Source organism: Pezoporus wallicus, unplaced genomic scaffold (genome assembly GCF_028554395.1).
Source record: "Pezoporus wallicus isolate ANWC-B61680 ecotype Strahan unplaced genomic scaffold, APGP_CSIRO_Pwel_v1 contig_4309, whole genome shotgun sequence".
Taxonomy (NCBI): Eukaryota; Metazoa; Chordata; class Aves; order Psittaciformes; family Psittacidae; genus Pezoporus; species Pezoporus wallicus.
In genome coordinates, this window is record NW_026638191.1 from 1348828 (window position 1) to 1374061 (window position 25234).

General features: G+C 39.9%; 1 protein-coding gene across 1 annotated transcript in view; it reads left to right on the forward strand.

Moving 5' to 3' along the window:
- The first annotated feature begins 12807 nt into the window (after window positions 1-12807).
- TTC1 (tetratricopeptide repeat domain 1) overlaps window positions 12808-25234 on the forward strand; it is a 29143-nt gene continuing 16716 nt past the window's right edge. Inside the window, exons 1-2 of the mRNA XM_057409851.1 lie at window positions 12808-13198; window positions 24424-24484. Of these exons, the coding sequence (XP_057265834.1) occupies window positions 12875-13198; window positions 24424-24484 (385 nt within the window). The 5' untranslated portion in view covers window positions 12808-12874. The remainder of the gene's footprint in view (window positions 13199-24423; window positions 24485-25234) is intronic.

Sequence of the window (25234 nt, forward strand, 5' to 3'; positions counted from 1 at the left end):
ATCAGATAGACTTTTATCCCATACTGAAATGACCTGTACGTACTTAACATCTTTGTGCATTTTTACACACAATGTCACAAAAATTACAAGGAAAGTTTCTTACTGTTTGGGTTTGGCTTGTTTTTTGTTTTGGGCTTTTGTTTTTAATATATAAAAATAATTTCAGTAATTCAGTACTGAGAAAAAAGCAGCTTTCTCTAAACATTGCAATTGATCAGGAGAACATACGCATTAACATCATGTTAGTCGCAGCCATGTAGACTATCTATCATATCACATATCAAAATCTTCAGAAAAAAAAAAAAAAAAAAAAAAAAAAACAAGACTCATGTCCCATAAGCCTTAAAGAGTACAGAAGAGAAGGCATTACACTGGCAGTCAGTAACATTTTTCCCCAGTAGATACATTGCTCTTCTGTAAATTTGACCTGGAAGGCTGCTGGATTCGGCTAAGACAGCAGCATGAACTCATCCACCTCTGTTAACTTTTCTCTCCCAGCCAGCCACAGCACTGCTGCTCTTCCCATGTGCTACCTAGTGTGCGAGGCACAGCTGAACAACATGCAAAACATGTGGCTCAGGAGCCACAGGGCCTCTACCTTACAGTGCTTCCCTTCCTCAAGCCCAATCCTGCAAGTATGTTAAGGGCAGCCTCCCTGAGGACACGACTAGGTTATGCGTCCTTGCCAAGAAAACAGGAAACTAAGCGAAGCTCTGCTTTGGGATTTCTGATACTAGGGAAAACAAGAAGAGGAAAATAAGTTTATTCACCATGCTGAAGCTGGAAAACAAGAAGTTGGAAATAATCACAGGCAATTAAAACAAATATACTCTGACATTTCTAAAACATCAAGCCCATTTTTATTCTTTAGGCCACATCCTAAGGGATCATCTCATACAATCCCTAGCATCAGACAGATGAAGGAAAAATTGCAGACTCCAGCACAGCAACCAGTGATAACAGAAAGAAGTGAGAACAAGATCAGACAATACCTGCTATATGCTGCAGATATAAGTTTAACAAACTGTGTCTCATTCTTAATCACTGCCCAATTAAATTTGAAGACTGGAGCTGCAACACATAAGATGGAAGGTTTCCTAATATTTCTCAAAAATACATTTCACCAAGCTTTTTTCTGGCTAATGTACACATCATGCCACACCAGGTTCTCCATAGCCATGCATGGTATTCCATGACTTCCCAAAAACAAATAGATGATTGCTCTTTTTCTAAACTCTTTACTTTTTGTCTCATGAATTCCCCTTGTTCCAGGGTACCATACAGACTGTTCTTCTACTCAGCAACCAGTGGGGTCTCATCTATGCAAAGACGTTAAACTATGCAAGACTTCAAAACAGACATGGTACATCTGCCCTTAAGTTGCCAATACCACATACTTCACGTCCAGCCACAGCTTCTATGAAGATACAGACAATAAAACTGATTGTAAGAATGAAAAAAAAGAAAACAAAGCAAACCACAAAACCCAACACAAAGAACGGACCACAAAGTTTACAGACAAGAAAGTCGGATATGGCACCTAAAAATATGAGACCCTTCCAAGCCTACTTGACTTCTCTAGAACAAATCTATTGTAAATATCTTTATTATTACTACTGGAATCTTCTACAACTTCCACTAGGCAAAGCTAGCCCAAATGAGGCTATACAAATCACCCTCTTCCTTTTGTCAGTCCTTCATTTGTTGCAATGTTTTCCTTTAAAGGAAAAACTATTTGGGTCAGAGCATCATCATCAAACCTTGTGGGACAAGCCCATATTAGCCCAATTTTTTAGTACAGCCAAAATTAATTTGACAAGCAGAACATCCAGAACCTAGTGAAATGGCAATTGGCACATAATGGGGGTCTATCAGATGCAACTGTACTCCATCATGCATATTTTTAACGCATATTAACAAACCTTCTGAAGAACCCATTTTGTGGGCAAATAGATTTGCCTCCAAAGAGGAGTTGCTGCCATTTAGCACAGGTGGTGTTCGTAAAATACAGTGAATTTCTCCAGGTTAAGCTACTGTGTGGCGCTTAATCGCTAACTAGAGGCTCGTACAAAGCCATTCAGCTGAGAGGCACAGCTGTAATGGCTCATGGAGTATTGTTACAGCTCAGCTGCACATAAATTAAACCCATTAGGCTTCAGTGCACTCAGCTATCACAAAAGTGCTTCTTATTTTTGAAGAGAGATATGGTAAAATCAATCCAACTGTATGAGACTGAAACTCTAGACCATTCTGCATTCTTTACTCTTTGGAAATGCAGTTTTCTATTATCTTTCCAATGTGACAGGGAGAGAAGAGGGAGAATTAATATTATAAAGTGCAGTTCTAGTTTGGAAAATATAAAAATAGCAACTTTCTATTCAACAGATGTGCTCTCTGCTCTCAGTTTCTGTGATTGACTTTCACCTGACACAAAAGAGCATAAAAACTGCACAATGCAGGAGATGATAATACACAACAGGTATGGTAGGAAAATATCAATATACTAACAACTGCTTATTCCTGTTAGTAGCCATAAACTAACCAGCTCATTCCCACCAAAATAAACTAGATTCTGTTTTGATCACTCAACAGATATGCTTACCTTTGTTCCAAACCATGCTGGCAGTGCTCTGGCTCACACACTTCATAAGGCAGAACATAGCATCACAGGCATGATGCATCAGACAAAGAAACACCATTTCCATCCTGAAGCAGTCAAAAAGACATACTTCAGAACATGAAGACACATGATGCTAATGTAAGTCTCTTTTATGGAACCAAAAACTGCTTGCACCCACTATGATCTTTTGGGACAGAAGGGGTAGTAGCTTCTATCCTCACTGAGCATGTTATTCACGCAAAATGAAAGTCATGACTCTGGAGATCAGCAGAAACACCTGAAGCAGTAACACAGCAGCCAGGGCACGAGCTGAGGAAAATTCTAGCCTCTGCCTTAACGACTGTTTCATGTTTCACCTCCAGGCTGGGTAAGAATCTGGACAACCAGTGCAAGGAGCAGAGAACTGTACTCCTCATTTTCATTTGGCTGTCTTCAGCACTGTAGCATGGCATTCCCCTCCCTTGCTCAATGCATCTTGAGATCCCAACTGTATAGTGGCATGGCTTCTACAGGAAACATCCAGTAAATCTTTTCCTCTAGGTTTTAAGGCAATCCCTAGAGCAAAAACTGAACCCAGGACTCCCTCCAGAACAACTGCTCTGCCAACTGTTCTGTCCTCCCAGCCATGTAGTACATGCCAGCAGGCAGATTTTAGCTAAGCTTCTCCCAATTACTTTGTATTACATCCCATCGTCCAACACCTAACTCTCTACATGCACTGCACACAATCTATAGACAACAGTATTTGGTTGGATTTTATTATCACCCTAGATAACCCTCTGTGATGGGCATATTTTTTATTTCATCAAATATTTTTCCACATACTTGTCTTACAAGAGTTTAATACTTCCTAGCAGACCTATGTATAGCATTTAGCAAATATGTTAAGTATGAAAGAAAGCCTCCAAAGGCTCACAGAAGAAAGGGGAACAGCTATTTTCATGTAAGTGGCTCACTGGAGCCATCTGCTCAGCTGACAGAAATAATATATATTCTTAAGCTCTCTCTATCCATTACTTACTGGTTTAGGTTTGTATACTTATACACTCAAATGATTCTAAAATCCCTCATTATTCTCTTGGGATGTGTAATTATTGGTTTGTCTGTGAAGTGGAAGAGAAATTTCTCTCTGAACACATAGTAATCAAAGCATCATTAACCATTCTTTCTGTGGTAAACTGTGCAGTTTTTTTCCTCCACTCTCCTGCCTGTGTGGAGGTATTTGTGCCAGTGGCTGAGAACAAGCATGATGTTTGAACGGCATCAACAAAGTCCATGTATTTTGGACAGTGTGTAACATTATCTGGGAAACAGATAATAAAATCTAGATATAAAAATAGATGTGGTTTAGCCTATTCATAGAAAATTCTGGACTTGGGAACAGAGATCTTTTTCCAATATATTATGCAAAGCTCCTTTCACCTTTAATTGTAGATGAAGACATGAATACATAAAACAGCTTGCAAGTAACATTGCTCATTAACTTGCCTAACTCTTTACCCTGGTATTTTAAAAGAAATGAGGATCACACAATAATTGTGTCTGTCCATCCATCAGCTTCTCTCCTCACCCTCTTAATAGCCTTTAAGCCTCTCTATTGTTTATCAAATCTAACAAGGAGTTAAATTCCATACTATGAAAATTCGTGGCTGCATAGAGGGAAGAGACCCAAGTTAGTGCCTCTTGTTAGGAGAAGACCTTTATAAGTCTGTCCCTTGACCAATTTCAAAGCCTGCTGGCTACTAAGCTTGTACATGCTGAGTAGCTGGTCAGCATGCAGAGCCCAGAGGCAACTAAGGCACATGTTCCCATATACACAGTAAGATGGGACAATGTGGAAAAGGGCATATGAGAGGACAACGTGGAAGAGGAATGAAGGTGCTGAAAATACCACATGAAAGGGAGAAGTGTAAGAGACAAAGGTTGCAAATCCATAACTCTGCCTTTATTAATCCTAATGGTCACAGGACAGCTTGCTATACCATGTTTCTGTGCTTGGTTTATAACTAAAATTATGAGATAAGCAAAGCCTCCCTGTAGAGAAAAGCAAAGCTATTATGTCAATTTATGTCACTATGACACAGACAGATACATCTGCATTGCTCTGTTCTCTTGCCTTGGTTGTAAAAGCATAAAGTTAGGTTCCATTTATACTCAGCTGTAATCTATGGTTTGGCTTTTTCCTAGACTATCCATAATTTTAGGAGCATCACATTCAAATTTGATCACACAGTTCTAATAATATTAGTCTGAAACAATTTTTTCTGCGTTTTAGGCATTCACAATGACATGCTTAATTGCTGGTTTTAATCAAGCACTGGCTTCATGTTAAAGTTGCATGTTTTATTTATTCCTGTAACCAGTGAACTCCACAGAGATTACAAAAATGTCTCAGGCACTTTTCCATCAGCATCACTGAGGGTGTAAGTCTGAAACCAGTGTGCAGTGCAGCATGCACCAACTGAACGTCTCTGGTACAGCACAGAATCCCACCACATGGGTCAGTGACTTCACTATGGCAAATTCTGCTTTAGATACTCTTAATGATATGAATTCACATGGCTTTGAGCTCAAATGAGAGAAATTCATTTAAACTGGCTGAATAATGAACATCCTGCCTCTATAAAACATGCAAAGTGATAAAGGCAAAGAACAGTCTTAATTAACAGGTTAGATCCTTATTTTACACCATGTGAACCTCAGTCAAACTGATGAAAACAATGGAAGGGTTGAAAAAATACTGGGATAGGGTTATGCAGATAAGTGGAAGGTGACAGGGAAAGGAAATCTGGTATTATTACTGGAAATTTCATATGTCAAAATACATTAGCTTGACCAATGAAGAACATGCTCCCTATCTAGTAATTCCCATAATCTTTACAGGACTCCAGCCAAGACATGAAGAAAAAGAGAATGGATGTTTAAAATTAATAAGAATTCTTCACAACTTCTTCAATAAATCAACCTAAAAAGCAGATGTAGTAACTTTAATTTATAGCTAGGATTAAAAAGCCTTTAAATGCCTTTAAAATGTTCTTTGGGAAGCACAATAATTTGATTCCACTGAGACTTGTGTGCAAATGTTTAATTCTTCCAAAGAACCTGAACTTTTTATGACCTCTGGAAATTTGTAATTATTTTTTCTTTGCTTGTTGAGCTTTGGTTTCTTCACTGTGAAGATAAAAAAGAATGTCTCAAAAAGTAAATTTAGCATATGCTCTGGAGCCTGAGGTAATTATGGAACAGTTCGCTCCTCTTAGTTAGCTTAAGAGTCCAGCCATGCACTGACAGGGGAGCTTCAGCCCTGATTTCAATAGGAACCAGAGTGGTTTTACCAGGAAAGGAATGGGGACCTGGTTTTGAAAATCCAACATCGCCATCTATTGGATTTCTATTCCGGGTGAGCGACACAAATTCTCTTACCCAGCCGGATTCCCTGGGTTTTACACACCACAAATTCAGTCTCTTTAACAGTAAAATCAGGAATATTTTTCATAAGGCAGCAACAGAACTTACATATCGTATCTAAAATTTCAATGAAGTCTCTTCCAGAAGTGATTCTTTTCTTTTTCAGTAAATCCATGAGGTAAAGCTCATTGGCAAGTTTACTGAAAAAGAACTACATTCTGCAGATGCCTTTAAGAGTCGTGTCCCCCCCCTTAAACTTTAAGTACCTGAAGTGGCAATTTGATTTCCATGGGAATTCATGTGTCTTGAAGTTTTATTCTGTTTTATTTTTAAAAGGAGACTCCAACACAGGACTAGAACCTATAAAAAAAATGAAAGCTGTGAAAAGCACCTCCTTTAACTGGAAGCTTCCAGATATAACACATTCTTTTAGTAGAAAATCATTCATTCAGTGTTCATTTCTAAAGTAATTCCCTTCTTATGCAAAATATGAGTTAGCATGAGTTGCTAAGTGTTAGCAGCACAGACAGTACTCAGCTGCAGAACACACCCCATGGCCTGTCCGTACCCTACTGCGAGTGCAGTACTTCGTACACTGTTGTGCCAGTATCGCACCTAATGTGACTTCAAGCGCTGTAACATCCATGTCAGCAAACTCTTGTTGTATCCCTATTCATTTACATTATCCGTCTTAAGCAGCACAAGCCTGATGTTTTCTCAGGGAATGCATACTTTTAAGATACACCTGGAGTTTCTAGCAGCCAATGGTTTATAAACTTCAGTGTAAATTAGCCATTTTCACCAAACAACAAAGGCTTCTGCTTTGATGACTGGGTAAATACAGAGTCCAGTCCAGTGATCCCAATGCAACAGTCTACTGTGAGGAGCTGAACTCAGGTGGGCAACAGAGTAAGCCTGAAATAGTCTACAAAGATAAGATCTTTTTAATATGCAGAATTCATAATCCAAATTTGCTCTAGTCCTGCTGTGCCCCTCCTGCAAAGCTTAGCCATTGTGTGAAAAACAAGAACAGTGCATATACACTGCTCAGTTTGTGGGCCTCAAGTTGGCTCTACCTTGTGAATATTCTGCTGTAAATATTTAAAAATGGCTAAAGACTGTAAAATTCAACTGCAAATCCTCATAGTCTCTGCCTGTTTGAATCCAGGGGTTTTGTTCTGCTTGTTGGCAAAACTTAAACCTCCCTTCAAGCTCAGATTTGAAGTACCTTAACACCTTTAATAATATGAAACCAGAATGGTACGCAAGATCAAACAAGTTTAGGATCATCTCAAAGTTACATCAAAAAATCCACGTAGTCCTGAGCTGTGTAAACATGAAAGGTTCATCCAGGGAGCTCAGAACTGGAATACCTCACAGTTCATGGAAGCATTAAAAAAAAAAAGTGCAACTTTCTGGTATGAAATATTAGAAAATTGTCATCCACAAAACCAAATGAAATATGTGGGTATCACCAGCCTGCAGGAGGGAGTGGAAGCTTTTACACGCTAAGATCTGCTTTTAGTCATCACAAGACTCAGAATGTTTTTCGGAATGCAGGTACATCTTTTTTCTGATGTTCAGCTTTCTGGCTTTTCATGTAAATCAAGCAAATGAGCAAGCACATGAAATTCAGCAGTAAAATGCCACTCAATGTGTCCCTGAAATCAGTGTAATTATGCATGCAGATTAAATGCCTAATTGTGTGCAGAGCTGTCTGGGAAATGTGGCCATAAATACTGGAGCTACAAAGTCCCAGCGTGAGATTTAGTTCCCAGGTATTGTTCTCAGGAGTTTGCTCAGCATTAAATCAGCTAGCCTGCAATTGTATTGTATGTCTATTGTTACATTTTATGAACATCTTACCCTTGAAAGTATGAGAAATTGGGACCTCTTATTTGGTCTTGTCAGAAGGTATTAGTGAACTCAAGGATATTAGGCTATGACTAGCCATAGCTTTATTAAAACAGCAGCGTCATTTCACCAACTGCCAGTTAGGCATTGCTGCAAACTAAAGAATAACTATTATGAATCTTAAAAATATGTGTATCAACAATCAAACAAAATGCTCTACTCCTCCCTGCTACCCTCTTGTCTTCTATAATAGTATTAGTACCTATAAAAGGTAGGTAAAATCTAAGCTTATCTTGAAAGCAGCAAGAAAAAAAAAGTATTTGCATACAATCTAGTACAAAATGTTCATATCAGAAGCAAAAGAATATAAATCTTCTTTCACAATGGTCTCTCTATATTTCTTTCAGCACTACTGAGACAGATAGAGTCAACACAACATTCTTCACTTCCTGCAGCTTTTCTTTCAGCACACTGCATTGCACTTGAGCCTGTTGATCATACCAGATAAAATCACCACCATCATGCTGTGGGGTTGGAAACACACAGAAAAAAAATTGGAAGGAAAAAGAAGTTTTGCTGGAGTAAAGTCCTGAGATATAAACTCTTTCTCTAACTTCACCTCGTCATCTTATGCTTGGCTCAGTAAAAGTGTTGCAGTAATAAAGTGTTTCACTTGAGGTACTCAGTGACCCTCGATTCTGTTAAGTGCTTACCAGGAGAGGTAAACCCATTCAGAACAGCTAGTAAATCTCAACAATACAAGCTGAGGCTCCCATTGCTGAAATTTTATCCAAACACATCTACTTATTCAGGATTATATGTGCTTGATTTTTTTCAACAGGTGTTCACTTAAACAAACATCAATGCTCTGAAAAATCCCTTAGCACCAGGAAGATTAAACAAATGACAAGTATTCATTGTTTGTATATATACAATCTACAGCTGTTTATACACTTTCACTTACAGCAATGAATTAAGAGGTTCTGAAAAACTGATTAAAGCAGTAATATGTTCTGTGTTTGAACAAGTAAGATTTAGTGGTAAAAACTGGCAACTGCCCTATAACCTGTATAGTAAGTGCTTTGTACTAAGAAGTGTATGTTTGAAATAACAACTTGTTCTTGTGTTTTACAAGCATAAAGTAACCTATGAACACAACACTCCTGTAGGGGAGGTTGAAGTGTAAAGAGGAGAAAGTGAGACATACAGAAAATCAGCCCTGGGGAACCTTAATGCCAGAAGTCATGCAACATGGGCTATGCAGATAGCTGATAAGGGGTTAGAAAGTCTCTGCCTCTTCACTTGCCAGCTGCACGCTTGGTCCCCTGACCGTGAGCAGAGAGCCTGCAGTTCTCCTGGTGGGTATCTGTTTCCTGAACACCAGAGAAGTCTTTGGGACTCTACTTCATAGTGGCACTGAGAAGCAGTTCCACAGGAGAGAGATTCAAAAGCTTTCACTGAGCTGCAGCTTGCTCAGGGCTAACCTCAGGGGAAACCAACAATCCTAAACACAGCCATAAGGCTCAAGGGTCACTGCTAAAAAGGACTCTTGCTGATATCCCCATCTTTATTAAAATGTAAAAGCTCACCCTTCTTGGGAGATCTAGGGTGAAGATTCATAAAGGAATAATCACCCATACACGAAAGCAAGGAACTGGGATTCCAGGGAGTGGCAACTTTTCCCCTATGCTGGGCTGGAATTAAAAAAAATACTAAATAGATTCCAGTGATAAAATCAGGGAGACCCAAAGTGTCTCCATATCAGAGGAGATGAAGGCAGAAAATTCATGTAGTAAAATGTGCTAGCTTTTTCTCACACTTTTTCCTATGAAGTCAGTAAGATGGTACACTTCGTCAAAGTTGAGGAACTCTATTTAAAAATGTGATGATAAGGAAAAATTGTCATTCATTTTGGAATAGTAACACCATGGGATAGAAGTCAAAGACAGCAGGTAGATTTTGGAGGGTGCACAACAGTGCTGGCCAGGGACTGAAATTAGGAACCATGGCATTCCTGAAAAGCAAATGTTCTTAATCCTGGCTCCCACTAAAGTTGGAGCTGTGTGGAAGCTAGAAAACCCTTCCTCACAGTGTCAAGGCAGTATCTTGCTTTGATCAGCAGCAGCTCAAAACTTCTTTGCAGTTCCAATTTCTGTGGAGCTTTTGCTGGTAAGTAAGGTCTCACCTGGAAAAAAGGGCTAGCACACCATCCTGGATAGGTTGCTGACCCAAATGTCCAGTGTTACTCTTACCACCTCAATTCCTTCTGGGGATAAAATACTGTAATTTATTCAACCCCCTGTGCTCTTCGCACAGCCAGAGGAGATTTAAACAGTATTTCAGCAAATTCAGAACTGCACAGATTGATTTTGTATCACAGCTGTAATCTCCCTTTTCAAATGACATGGTATTTAACAGGACAGCAAGAAGGTTCAAAAATATTTTCTGTTAAGTTAGAATAAATTACACAGCGCTAGCAGAACAGCAGAAAGGCACATTTCTGTGGGCTAAATCATTGCAGCTGGGATACTGAGAATGCTGAATCTACTTTTTATCAAGAGAGAAAGGGAGAAAAATCAACCATAGAGCTTTTGTTTGCTTTCATTGTAACTAGCCATGCTCTTGCCAGCTTACTGCAGTGTTCCTATCTCTCGTGAATACCCACATCCATCACTGGCACCAACAGGCTCAGTCGTCAGAAACATTCATTTAGAAGCAGCGATTAAACAAATTGAGACCAGAAATGAATCTGGCATCAGAATCTTTGAGCGCTACCCCAACTCTGATGTGCCAAACATCCCACCGCCCCTTCAGGCTTTAATCAAAGTCTTGGGATGTCAGTTAGAAGTTGTTCAGAAATCAGAACACATCTCAGAATATTTCTAAAGATGCACCTCCTCCTCAGCACCCTATCTGGGACACATACACTGAAGCCCAAAAATGGAGTTCTGCCAGATTTAGTACTGTCTTGGTATTTTATCAATGCTAACTCCAAAAGACCTGATATGGCTTCAACAGTCGGTATATTTCCCCACAGCATGAGGAGAAAGAAGAAAATCATCCTCTCAATAAAAGAATGGTCACCTTCTGTTTTTAAGAACCCATATTCTCTGAGGATAACCCTTGACCAAGTCCTACCCACCAGAACAGGTTCTACCTAACCCGAATCTTGAACAGCCTATATAATGGAGGGGCTTTCTGGTAGTTATAGCTGTGTTTTGACGTTGTGGTGGGGTTTGGGGTTTTTGTGTGGTGGGTTGTTTTGGCAGTTTTGTGTTGGTTGGGGGTTGGTTGGTTGGTTTGTTTGAACTTTTTTACAGAAAAGCTGTTTAGAGGAAGGAAAACCTCATGAGGAGATGCCTTAACTGCCTCATGGCTTAGCATAGTGATTGTCAATAAAAGGCACTGCTTCACACACCTTTGACTCCAGAACGTGTGACAATTCAGTTTTGTTTCAAGATTCAGGATAAACATTTGAAGGGTACACAAAGAATGCATGCAAAGCAAGATGATAGGGAGCTTTATTCCATGGCTTAATTATACTAGATAAACGAACCACCAGGCAAAAGCAGTGCAGGCAACAAAACCTGAACCACCATCACCACCTGCTGCTGTAAACAGGACCACTCATTTTGGCCACCTACCAAGCCTTTCCTATTATCTTTTTCTTCACCCCGACTGATCTTTCCAAGCCAGGTGCTATTACCCGAGACGGCACCTCACCCTAGCATCCCTAGCTGTGCCCTGTGCCTTATTTACCACACACCCGCGCTCCTCACCCACTTCAGGTAAGCCTGGGCAGCTCCCTGACAGTGGAAGGGGAGGTCTGGAGGGGTGTTCTACCATTCCACGGACCTCCCTTACATCTAACCGATCCCTTAAGGAGCCTCCGGGACGGCAGCCCCCGGCCTCCTCAGAGCCACCCAACACCAGCCTAACAGGGGCCTGGCCCGGTGCCTCCAGAAGGGCAGTTTCAAGGTGCAACTTCTAACTTTGCAGGGAGCTTACATAGCCACGAGTCGCTCTTTCAGGTGCGCAAAAGGGATGTATGTGCCCGCGTTAAAATACTCGGCGCCAGCGCCCCGCCATCGCACGAGGGCGGCCTCGGGGAGGAAGAGCGCGACGGGGAACCTCGGGGCACCTCAAGGCACCTCGGCTTCCCGCCCTCTGCCTGAAGGGAACGAGCCCGCCCGCCGCCGCCGCCACGAGATGTGCCGAGCCCCGCTCGCGCCCTCCCCGCCCGCCTACAACTCCCAGCAGGCCACGCCAGGGCTCCTCCCATTGACTGTGTCCAGCAGGAAGCGATCGCGGGGTGAAGGGTGAGGAGCAGGTGCAGCCGGAAGGAAGCGGCGGCGGCGGCGGGCGCAGGTCTGTGCCGAGGCAGGGAGCGCGCTCAGGGGTGGGCCGGGCCCGGCCCGGCCGGGGTGAGGCGGCGACGGCGGCGGCGGCGGTGGTGGTGGTGGTGGTGGTGGTGTCATGGGGGGCGCTGGCTGCAGCCTGGCCCCTTTTGGCAGGGGCTGGGATAGGGCGGAGAAGACAGAGCCGGGAACGACTGCGCGGGGCCTGGCTCTGGGGGGTCGAGAAGGGGCTGACGGGGAGCGTGGGGCCGGCGGCGGGGCTTGCTGCACGGCTTCCGCAGGGTCCTGTCTGGGCGAGGGTCTGCTGAGGCCCGTGGGTACGCAAGTATGTGCGGCTTCCGCCCTAGTGCAGTGGGAAAGATGTAGTATAGCGCAGTTTCGAGCCGGTCCCAGGAGTCCGAGCTTGTCAGTTAACATGGGAATAGTGTGCTGGCCCCCATGTCGCTGTGTAGTGCATGGAAGAAGCATGTACAGGTTCCTCCCTTCCTTGAGGGATAATAAGTTTCCCTCGGGGGATTTCAGGAGTACTTTTAAGTGGTTTAGAGATTCATCTGCTGACAAGGCATTTCTGCTGTGTTTATGAGGGCTTTTTCTTTCACATTTGTAAAAACCTATCCCCTTCAAGGAGTCCAACATGGAAGAGTTTAAAGATGCAAATTCACCAGAAGAATTACTTGATCACTTAAAGCTTTCCGATCAGAAGAGTTCAGAGACTGGCCCCCAAGATGCACAGAATCACCACAATATTGAAAGTGGATGCAGAGCATCTTCAGCCAAAGATATCACAACAGCAGATGAGTGTTTCCATGACTGTCATGACTCCTTTGATGCAAAAGAACCTGTGTTGGATGATGAAGGGAATTTACAGAATGATGAGACTAGCTCAAGGAAGCAGACAGAACTAGATGAAGAATACTTACTAGAGCTAGAAAAAGATATGCCGGAGGAAGAAAAACAGGTAATCCAAAGTCCCCATGCTGAATATAAAAAGATGTATTTTCAGTGTCACATTTCTGAATGGTCTGTGACTGGCAAGAATGTGGACCTTTAAAACTCTCTTACGTGTCTGGTTTTACTGTTCTTAATTTCTTCTTTAGGTAACAAACATTTTGTTAGCTTTCCTTGCTGTTCTTAATCATCACATTCCATTGCAGATTTTTGTCTATTTTCAGCAGTGTGTCACGGTACTGTGACTCAGATTATAAGAAACAAAAATTCCCTTGTTCCGTGTTCTTTAGTTTGTGTGCGTTCATTGTTTTCGCCTAACATTTCACCTAATTGTTGCAAGGTGCTTTTCCAAAACTCAGAGCAGGTTTTGGGATACGTTTCATATCTGAAAGGCTAGCTCATGTAATACAACTTACTTGGATTAATGCTGAAAGTATCCCTATAGATTACTTAAGCTTTAATCAAACATAAAGCATGAAATATTTTGTTTACCTTCAGTGTGCTTACATTGGCCAAAATACTTGGATAACAAACTGGATAATGCTGTTCTTGGAAGAAGTCCAATAGTCTCTGTAATGGTGTTTACTCCCTGTAAGTCTGTGTGAACCAGTTTTTTTTGCCCCTCAGTCAGTGTTGTCACTTGACAGCAGTTAGTTTCAAGGTTCTAATATATTATGGTCATCAAGTAGCTAGAAAAAAAAGTACTTTTTTTTTTTTCTTACCATGGAGATAACTTATTAAATCACTTCCAGCAATAGACTCTGTTTGCTTAAGTGATGGGGTGAATTTCTGCTGGTAATTATGTTCTCATAGCAAATAGTGCAGGGCTTACTACTCATTTGTTGAAAAAAATTAGGGAAAAAAAAAATCCACTTTAGTTTGCAGGTATTGGGGGAGTAAAGACACTAAACTGAAATCTGTGTCCCAATGTACAACTCGTGTAATTATTTTTAACACTGTTTTTGACAAGTTAAATAGCTTCAGAAACAGATCATGTTTGAAGAACTGAGCTAGCCTCTTAAAATCTGATTGAATTATCCAAACAAGCAGTTACTTGTACTGAAAATTGAAATAGTGACAGAAAGTACTACTGTAGTCTTTGGCATCTGGGGAAAAGATGGAATTCTGATGTATTGTAAATTATATGAAGGGAAGATCTCAGCAAACTTTAATATATAGTCCTGTTGCCATGAATTGGATCTTACTTTACTAAAGGAAATAAAGTCCTTATTGGAGGGCAGGCTGCACAATTTGGATCATAAGTAACAATGAATAACTTATTATGATGAGGGAAGGAGAGAATGAAGTAAGGGAATGGTAGCTGACAAGAGAAGGCAGGCAGCATCTCAGGAAAGCATTACTTCATAGGGGAAGATAGAGTATTGTGTAGCTCAGTAGTTTTTATTCTGGGAACTCCCGAATCACTAAGAACAGTAGAAAAACTATTACTGTAATGGATGAGTACTACTAAAATGAGTCATTTGATGAAAAAGAAGGAGCAAAGGGTCATATAAAATTTATTTTTTTTAAGTGCTTAAAATCTTATGAATTAATTTATAGGGGCTTATTACTCTTTTGTACAGACAGGCTGATCTTTGCTAATTCAACTGACTTAGTAAAGCTGGACCACAGTTTCTTAACTGTTAGCTAGCCCTGACTGTGTTATATAAGTAAATAAATGCTGGCTATACCTTGCCCAAAAAAGTTGGAAACAGGGAAGGGCTTGGCAGTGACTCAATTATGCTGTGGTCTTACTGTCAGCTACTGTAAATAGGGAATGAGAGGCAGAAGTATGCAGAGCTAAGATGTCACAGGTAACCAAACATATTGTCTGTTACAAATCAGTATAGAGAAATTTAATCAAGTGGTGGCTGAAATAGTTCCCTTGCTGGTAGGATGGAATTTCTGACCAAAATACATCAGTGAAGACAAAAAGGTAGCTTTTTAATCTGTTGTACAGATAGTTACGTTAATGTAGAAGTTCCTTGAGATAGAAAAGCAGTATGGGACTAGTGGGTGAGGGGAACATGGAATATAATCTCCTTGAAGTAGGAATGAGTCTAAATGTAACACTTGTCTGCTGCTTGACCTTGTGGAAATCACTTCATATCTATCACTTTCAATTCTGATATCTGTAAAATGGGCATAAGAATGCTGGCCAGTTGTAATACTTTGAGATCTAATACTTAATAATGGGGGGGTGGGGAAGGAGGTAGAGGTTATTGGGTGCATCCTTTGCCCCAGAAGAACCTCTGGAGGTCATCTAGTCCAATGCTCTGCACAAAGATAGATCAAATACATCAGCCAGCCCAGAGCCACACTGGAATCTCAGAACCTGGGAGGGCTGCACAGCCTCTCTGGGCCCCTGTTCTAATGTTTAACTACCCTTGTGGTAGAAACATTTTTCCTTTTATTTAATTAGAATTGCCTTTGTTGCGACTTGTAACCACTGGCCCTTCTTTTTCTGCACAGGAAGAGTCTGTCTTAATTTTCTCTAGTAATGAAGTCTCCCTGAGCCATCTTTTCTTAAGGCTGAACTCAGTTCTCCCAGGCTATTTGCTTAGGCCATGGTCTCCAATGTGCTGAACATCCTGGGGGCCCTCAGGACTCCTGGAAGTTGATGTCTTTTTATGGGGGTTCACCAAAACAGGGCATTCTCCAAAAGCATTTTCTTTGCTGCTGAACACAGGGCAGTAATCGCTTTTCCTTGACCTACTCACTACAGATTAAAAACATTGCATTGCTCTTGCATCTTTTCCAGTTTAAACTAAACAGTCCTGTTTTTCTACTTGAGTTTATTGCTTGTACAGCAAGGAGCAGTGTCATGAGTCATGATGGGGCTTCTTCAGCAGCCTATAACTTGAAGGCAGCTTGAGAGTTTCATTGGCAAAATGATAAAAGCTGGGAAGAAATTATGTCATAGAATTGAACTTTAGAAAGAGCAGCAGGACTGGAAATTGGGTGTCTTAGTTTTCATGTTGCTCTTGTTTCTGTTATATTGTTAGGTAATCATTTAATTTTGCACATCAATTTTTGACTCCTGTAAAATGAGCAGAAGAGTTGTGACTGTTCAGTACTTGCAGTCAGCTTTGTGGAACTTCATTGAAAGGTGCTATGGGTGTATAAAATAATAGCTGTATAAAGCCGGAAAGATTTCCTTAGAGAAAGTATTGAGACAGCTGCAGTTCTCATATTTCTGTAGGTTTATTTCTAGTGGTATTGAGCAATTGTGCCCTTCAGCTTGATTTATGATTATACCTAATGAAATGGAAGAATTCCATCTCTTAGTATCACCATAACTATTAGACTGGGAGTACTTATATTTTGAACTTTATGTTCCACAGAGAGCTTTTCAGAGTGGGTTATAGAAATGGTCTTTAAGATACAGCTGTTTTTTTCTTAACAAAATATTGTTGGTGTCTCTTACAAGAAAACCTTGAGAAATCCAGAAACTAGAGAGGAATTACAAGCTTACAACAGTTCTGACAATTGAAGTAGCCCATTTTCATGTTCTTACCCTGCCTCACCTTACATTATCTCTGTAGTTAAACCATTATTCAGGGTTATTCCTGAATTGCCTCTCCAGCTTCCCTCATAGTATATGAAATCGATGTCTACAAATTTTATTTTCAAAAGTGAAATATTTTCTATATTTTGATTGTGAAAAGAATCTGTTAAATGATGCAGCTTTTAAGAAAAAATACTGCAGTTACATTTTAAACCTCCTTCCAATTACTTCAAAGGTCATTTTTGAGAAAGGCAACATGATTTTTCTTTATTTGGTTAGTTGGGTTTTTTTTTTGTTCTCAGCTGGAGAAAATGAGGCAGAAATATTCCAAACTTGTTTATTTGACTGTTTAGGTTGTGACCAGACACTCAACAGCAGTGCTGTATTTGCTACTCAGGCAGTCCTTGATCAGTTATTCTCAGCCCCCTGCTGTCTCCTTCATTGTGCTAGCACACCTCTGTGAATGTGCACTGAACCACTTACAGGGAATGATTCAAATGAAAAATAATGCTGTATTTTTAGATCAAGGGCACCGCTGGTAAAAGTAGACATCAAATGGCAGCCTCGTGATGGCATACAAGGGGAGATGGATTTTCGTCAATTACACTACTTGCCTAAATAAGAAAAACTTCCTATGAACTGTGGTTGCAGCACCAACCATAAACTATATACTCAAGTCATAAAGAAAGCTGGATTTTACCCCTGCTCAGATCAAATTTATGGAGCTACACCCTAATGGTTTGTGGTTTGTTTCATGTTTTGTTTTTAAACTAAGCCCACTGTTATATTTTAGCAGCTTGGGTTGTTTTGAATGATGTAGAAAAGAAAGTGTCTCATTTAATCTGGAGATGCAAAGACTGATTCTAGTCCTTGCCCTGTGTATTTATGCATATCCCATGTGCAAGCTTTCATGGTAGCAGCTCTGAGTAGAATTTTCACCCATGCAGAAGCTGCTCCAGAGATCAGAGAGGGAGGAAGCAGTTGTACATTTTCTCTCAAGTATATTTTAAAAGCCCTATACAGTGAGATTTCTAATTTTAAGCAATAGGAGTTATTCCCAGGGAAACAGTATTGATACCGTAAGAAGTCTTCTCTGCACAATGAAGCAAAATAAGAACTTGAAGCAATATTAAGACAGAAACCTGCAAGATATATTCTTAAAAACAGACGCAGCACAGGGCCTGGTTACTTGCCTGGACTTGCAACTCTGAGCTTTTTAAGAATTAAGCAGCCTGAAAAAAAATTCACTTAAAGATTTTGTTGTTTCAAAAGCATGCTGGTTGCTGCCTCAGCAGAGGCACTGAGCAGTAAATTGCTTTTGATGCGTTACAGACAGATTTTTCTGGTTAGTTGTCATTGACAGTGATGGCTTTGACGTTGGTCTAGTCTACAGAATTAATCAGAAGACACCCAACAGCTGCTGCATGGTAATTGTTTCAGTCTGACCTGGTCCTCTTCTGGAGGGACACCCATTAATTACGAGTTTATGCAGCAGCAAGATTCTGAATCCCTCATGCCCGTTCCATCATGACAGATGTCTTGTTCTTTGGGCCTTGACTGTCAAAGATTTAAGCACCTGGCCTAGTGAGCTCTTATTTTGGCTATAGAACACTCCCTTCTAACTGCTGTAAGAATAAGAACCCTGGAATAAATATCCAGTATTCCTCAAAAGCAGTTCCCTTCTTTGGGCTGTTGCGTGTGCATTTGAGCTACAGCTGGTTGTAATCATGCTCAACTTCTATTTTAACGCTAGGAAATGTGTCAGCAAGACAAGGAACACAGCTCTGGTAGGTTCTTGATTAGTATATTTTTAGCAACTCTGTGAGAATTAAGTGAAACCCATCTTTGAGAAATAGAATTTTTGAGTTATACCTGAGATTCCTTTGCCCTTTTTTCCCCAGAAGTTCTAGGATGTGTTAGAAAACATTGTCTTAATCAACAAATCTCCCCAAACTGCTTCCTGCCTCACTCTTTCTTCGCCATGTTTCAGGTTGATGCTATTGTTCTTCCATAAATTACAGCTTCTGTATAAATTTGCTTTCCCAAAGCTGATCTGGAATTTCTTCTGGGATGGCTTCTCAGGTATAGGCATTCATTTCAGCATTTGGTTATTTCCTAGTTCCATATATCCAATATAATATAATAGCGACTTTGTCAAAGTTGCTAGTGTTTTTCTGTAGTATTTATAGACTCAAAGCTAAGGTACAAAATGGAAGATGGGGTACAGCAAAGTAAATCATATTTTGGAGCAGTCCTCAGACTTGAAGATGGTCTCAGAACTCTTTTTTCAGTAATTTATGTTATAAGGGACATATATTTTGTTAATTTGCATCAGCATTCAAATAATTTGGTATAGCATTAAAACTCGGAATACAGTTGGGTTTTGAAGGTGTCACAATGGAGTGAAATATAAGAAAAGGTGATCCCCTTATTCAAATGACCTACTTTAATAACCTGAATTCTGTATACAGTACAGCACCAATACTAAATATGCTGTTTTGGTCAAATTGGAGAAAAAGACGGATTGTTAGAGTAAAACTGCCCTGTCCTATAGTTTGCAAAATGAAACAAAACATCCTGTTATATTTTCCAAGTTAATCAAAGCTTGAGAAGTATATCTGTATCTGCTGAAGTAATTAATTCCAAGTGCTGGTGAAAAGAACTTAGATAAAATCTGGAGTTATATTCTTCCTGTGTGCTTTATAGTTTGAGTTATGATTTTAAATAAACATAAAAGTCATTTGTTGCAGTTAAAAGGCATTTTAATTGTTGCATTAAAAGGCAACATGATCATCACCTACATCTTTCTTTCAGTGCTGGTATCCGATTAGAGTTATATAAACTGAATGGAAAGCCTTATATTCAGTTTACATTTCTCTGGAAGATGCTGATACTGTCATATTGAGATCTTTTCAACTTGTAGTGGTGGTGGATTAAGTGGTCAGGTCCACTTTTCTTTCTGGGGCTGTTGCCTCTGGAACAGGAGGGACTGGCTGGCATGTATTGTCACTCAGGAGTAGTCACAGACTGCCATATTAAACTGTCTGTCAAGGATGGATGTGATCTGTTGTCTCTGGAAGTGTGCTTATAGTTTCAGGAAAAGGTAGTGATTTGGCAGGAGAAAGTCTAACCTGTCTTTACCAAAGTGTTACAGTGGGCAAGAGATCAGCCAGTGTTCAGCAATGCTTGTTACTCTGCCTCTAAGTGTAGAGGGCAGATTGGGCAGTTTACAAGCGACAGCTCTAGCAAGATTTGAAAAAGGATATTTGAGTGACTACAACCTTACACTGAAATTCAAATCCTTAAATGTATGATACAGCAATAGCTTCACAAAACTGCAGGGGGAAGCAGATGACTACTAATGGATGCTTTAGAAATAGAATTGGTATTTGATGCTGAAAAATATATTCCTTATCTGTTTAAATTCCTCACTTCCATGCACACTTTGAACTCCAGTAATTTTAAATTGACTTCTACTTTGTTACCTTACAAAAGGGCATATGAGATGCAGGTGTGCATTGTCACACTGTATAAATAGCCTTACAGAGAAGAGAGAGTACACATTTGCTGCTCTTGACAAAACTGGGGCCAAGAACAATTCCCTAGCAAAGTTAAATCAATTGATCAAATAAAATGCATAGGAACAAGCAGAGGAAGCATAGTTTGAGGCATTACAACCCAAGGGTGTTCGTCCTTCAGCTCTCATCAGCTATATTTAAGGATTTTACTTCCAGCTTATTATATTGGTTACTTTTTAAACAGAGAAAATGTGTAGATTTTCTTTTTTAATAGTACAATAATGCTTTAGTACTTTTATTTTCAACACAGAGGTTTTTTGAGTTCCAGGGACTGTGTTTGATGGCCTTTCTTTTGAATTGTTTATTGTCAGAAGGTCAAGCTGTCTTTTCTTATTACTTCAGATCAGGCCTTAATCTTCAGTACCTCTTGCTTGCCAGGCAGGTTTATGTTAAAAATCCTGATTTCTTCATAATATGGATGATTTTAATTCAGTATCCAAACTGTAAACATTTCTAAATGGATCCTTTAAGAATCTTATTACCAGTTAAATGTAGTTATTTCTTCTAGACTTAAAATATTTTTGACTTTGTACATCAAAAACTAATGCCTCTCTGCCACTTGGAATTGTCATCTTTGTGTTAATAAAATTGGCAAAACCCAATCCTTAATATTTGGCTGTCTACGAAGAGCAGAAAATCATAATAGAGTATAAATTGGGGAAGCTGTGCCTGACCTGACCCCGTTGTTGTGTATGAGCAGCCTCAGGGAATGTAGTGGGTCAAGATGTCTTTTCCTTAGGCAGAGCATTCTAGGAGTTCAGTCTGACCTACTTCCCTCCTGAGGAAAGGGTAGCCTGCCCTGCAGCTACTGAAATCCTTTCCTGAAAAATGAAAGGGTGGGGACACTGAAATGACAGTGTGCAGAATTTGTCCCAAGGACAAGTCACTTGCAATTTTTTCACTCAGAGCTGACATGATCACAGTAAACTGATGACCAGTCAGTTTGCAATTGTCCATCCAAGCTAGAAATTTAGCATACTGCATGAGGAGGTTAAGTCTTCTAACACTGGTTTAGGTTTTGGGTTGGTTTTGTTTGCTTGTGTGTTTTGTGGGTTTGGGGGTTGGCTTTTTCACCCTGAATTTGAATAGAAGACAGCATCCATTGGAGTGGTCCTTTCAGGTTAAATGTAAATTCATCCAAAATAGTTGATTTTCACTGCTTTTGTGTTAGGATTTTCTGTTAAAGAAATGTATATATGGAGGAATAGATGATACATGTATTTCACAAATACACAGTATGCTTTAGAGAACGGTACATTTAGGATGTGACGTGGCAATATGTGTGCTTTTACATTTTGTGGAAAAGGCAGAGGAATTTGCTTTTATGGATAGTCTGCTACTATGTATTGCTTAGGGGTCATGCTTCAAATGCAAATCCAGAATGATGCATGAGACTCTATAGACTTTATATATAAACTTTAGCTATAGGCTTTACCTTTGTGAAAAATATGGTGAGAACTTGTACAACTTGGATCTTAAGGGACAGCCTGAAACCCATCATGCAGAGATATCTTGAAAACATTGGTCAGCCTGTAACAGAAATACTGGTTGTGAAGCAGGACTGCATTGCTTGCATTGCTGCTTTCCCGAGTAAGCTGCAAAGCCATATACGGTGTTCTTAACAATGCTGCTGGCTTCTGAAACATGCTTAGACAACACCTTTTCTGGTCAAATAGTCAGAAGTGACCACAAAACTGTCACTGACATTTGAGTGCCTCTAACAGTTATGTGACTAATAGCCTCTGTCCTTCAAGTTTGATTTGCAGGCAAGAGGACATGCCAGGGAACAGGCTCTCGGAGGAGGAGTTGTTGTATGAATCATCAGCTTCCCAGTGTGATAGTTGTTAAACTCTTCTGTTGCTCAGAACTTTGATCTGCCCATGTTTCCCCAGGGAATATGGCCATACAGCCACCTTGGTCTTTCTCTGTGCTGTTGGAGGTCACAATCCTCTTGGCTACCTGAGAAGGAATCCCACAATGGAAGAATTTTCCTTTTATCTTTTTTAGGATAAAGCTTATTCTCCTGAAGCCTTCTTGCTGCAAATCGCCTTTTAGCATTTAATACTTACCTGGGGTAAACATGTAATATTTTGTAATAATTTTAATAGAATGGAACAACATAATGATAGTATAGGTAAAGCTTTTCAGCCAGTTTTCCTTGATTTTAGGGTTTCTGCATCAGGAGTACTGCCACCATGTCATTTTATACAAGCAAAGCTCTTTCGTTACTGTAGAGTTATAACTCTACCTTATGCAACAGTGAATCAGTTAATGGCACTTAAAGGCCGGTTCTAAATAGGTCATGAGCAATGAAGTCAGTAGGGCTGGTGTTTCAGACATTTCTTTTCTTGAATGAGGCTTGTCTATGTAGATCTTTTACGTTTTCCAGTAGGATCATCCTCTCCAAACCTGTTCTGTGCTGAAATCTGGCTGCTTTGTTCACTGGTATGAAAATCATACCAGTTCTGTTGTGCTTTCATTATATGCATTCAAGATGTTAAAAATTCCTTTCTGTGGAAGGCTGACTGTGTGTGGCAGCGGCCTTACTGGAGTGGAGCTATTCTGTCTGGCACTTGGGAAGTTTGGGAACAGCTTTCAAATGTAGTTAAGCACTCCCTGCGCGAATAGCAGAATCCTGCATAGATGATTTCGTGCTTGTGCCCTAAGTGCCTAAATTTGTTTGTACGCTCATATTTAGAAAGCACCAACTGGCTTGTGTACATTGGTGCGAGTGACATTGTGGAAGAACTGCTGTAGGTTTCTCAATCCATGCTGGAGGCAAGCCAGTTTCTAAATAGTCTGACCTATGTTTTCTTTGGTTTTCTTTTTTAAATATGAGGAGTAATGAGTATTAGAAAATGTTTACTAGGCAATAGGAAAAAAAATTATCGATCTAGGCATATATCGAAAGGGTCAGATGATACTTTGCTGTGTAATTTTGTGTGTCACAGCTGAACGCCATTCTGCAGAGCCTTGTTTTCAGATCACTGTCACCATCTTAGTAGTAACAGATCACAATGGTCAGGTGAATTAATTTCTAAACCTAATAAAAGCAAGAGGAGAGAACCTCTGATTTTGTATTGTTTGTCAGCTACTTGGCATCGCTGTGAGATGGTGCAGCGCTCTACAAAGAGTACTATATTTAGCTGTTTCCAAGGAGATGTTCTGTGCGATATTGATAATTGCATTAATCCTTGATTTACACAATCTGCAGGAAGGGAAACTGCTCCTTTTCCTAGTGCTGGCTTTTTAATTGCTCAATGATCTGTAATTTATAGACACCTTGATGCAGGTCCTTTGTGTATGCACGTGTATTGAGGGCAAAACCAGTGGCAAAATGATCATTTTTCTACCATAGAAATGATTCGTGAACATGAGCATTGCTTTTTGATGTTACTGTCTGGCTTATACTGCTTTGTTTTTACTTGTGTGAGGTATGTGTGCATGTGAAAGGCTTCCATTGTAAATAGATTGAAGAGATGGCTTGGTGACATCCTGTGTTTTCTGTTAAAGGCTAAGAGCATTCATGTCAACTTCACTGCTGCCAAGAGTACTGTTAAGATATTCATGGTTGAAAACACAGCTCTGCTCAGCATGTGCAATTTTCAGTGTATAACAGAACAATCTTCCTGTCTCTAGGTCTGATGTTTAGTCACTCACTGCGTAAGAAATTTTTCCGCACAGTATCATCCATGGACCTGTTTCTAATGCAGTCAGCTCAACATGCTTTGTGCATGTAACTATGAATTTCAAGGAAACCTTCAAGACTTCATCTAAAATATATTCTACATAGTTGACCTGCACTGATTGGATTGGATTGAATTAAATTGAGTTGAAAAAGAAGGAGCAAACAACCAGCTAAAAAGCTAATGTATTAGTTTAAACCATGTTATTCACTATGAATGCTCTTTCTGCATTTTGTTGCCCATGAATTGGAGCTTTTTAATTGCCTTGTTCTACAGCAGTGTTTTATGGATATATATGAAGTGTATCATGTCACAGTGACTACAAGCAAGTGATCTTGGTGTTACTTAAAATTCTTCAGGTTCTATTTTATTCTGATTTCCATTCATACTTTATTTGGAACTGCAGCTGACCTACTTGTTCATTTCAATTAAATACTTTGAGACATTGTCTTTTCTTTTGTAGAAAAGAAGAAAGGAGAGCACAATGCTGAAGGAGAAAGGAAATGAGCAGTTCAAGAAAGGAGGTGGGTTGATAATCTCTTAACACCATGTGGATGTTAGAGAATCTTAATTAATACTTAGGCGATGTAGAAAACTCATGGGAAGATTTCACACCTATCATTATTCAGATTTATCATCTATATCATTTTTCATCCAGCTCTAGAGAACAGAAGGAGATAGGAGACCTCCTTAAGAGTTAAGTTGAAATCACAAAAGACTTGGATTACTAAAGCAGGGTTCTCATGAAAGCTAAGTGTTCAAAATCTAAGAACATAATACAGAATTTACTGGTTTCCAGTGCCATGATTTCTTTTGCTAATCAAAAAAAGCTTCCACTAGGCTCTGAGTTTTGCTGCTGTGTGTGCTCAGAATTGATGCAGGACTCAGTGGTTCAGTAGCTCTCGTATCTTTGTACATGTTTCTTTTTCTCCACTGTCTCTATCTGTTATATGTTTTATTTGTGTGTGCGTGCGTGTATCTATACAGACATCTATATACACGTATGTACATCTATATGTACTTCATATACATATGCAGATGTGTATATAGAGGTGTATACATGTAACACAAATACATATATTTAAAAAATCTAGAGGCATGTACTTTTCTAGTTTATGCCACAACTGGACGTGTTCTGAACATAACAGAAGGGTTGACCTGAGTAAGAAATAACTGTACCAATGCTTTTAATTAAAAAGGGGGAAGTGTTTTTGACACCTGCCTTTCATTTAATGTTCTGGTGGGTAGAGATTTCACAAAGAAACCAGGAAATG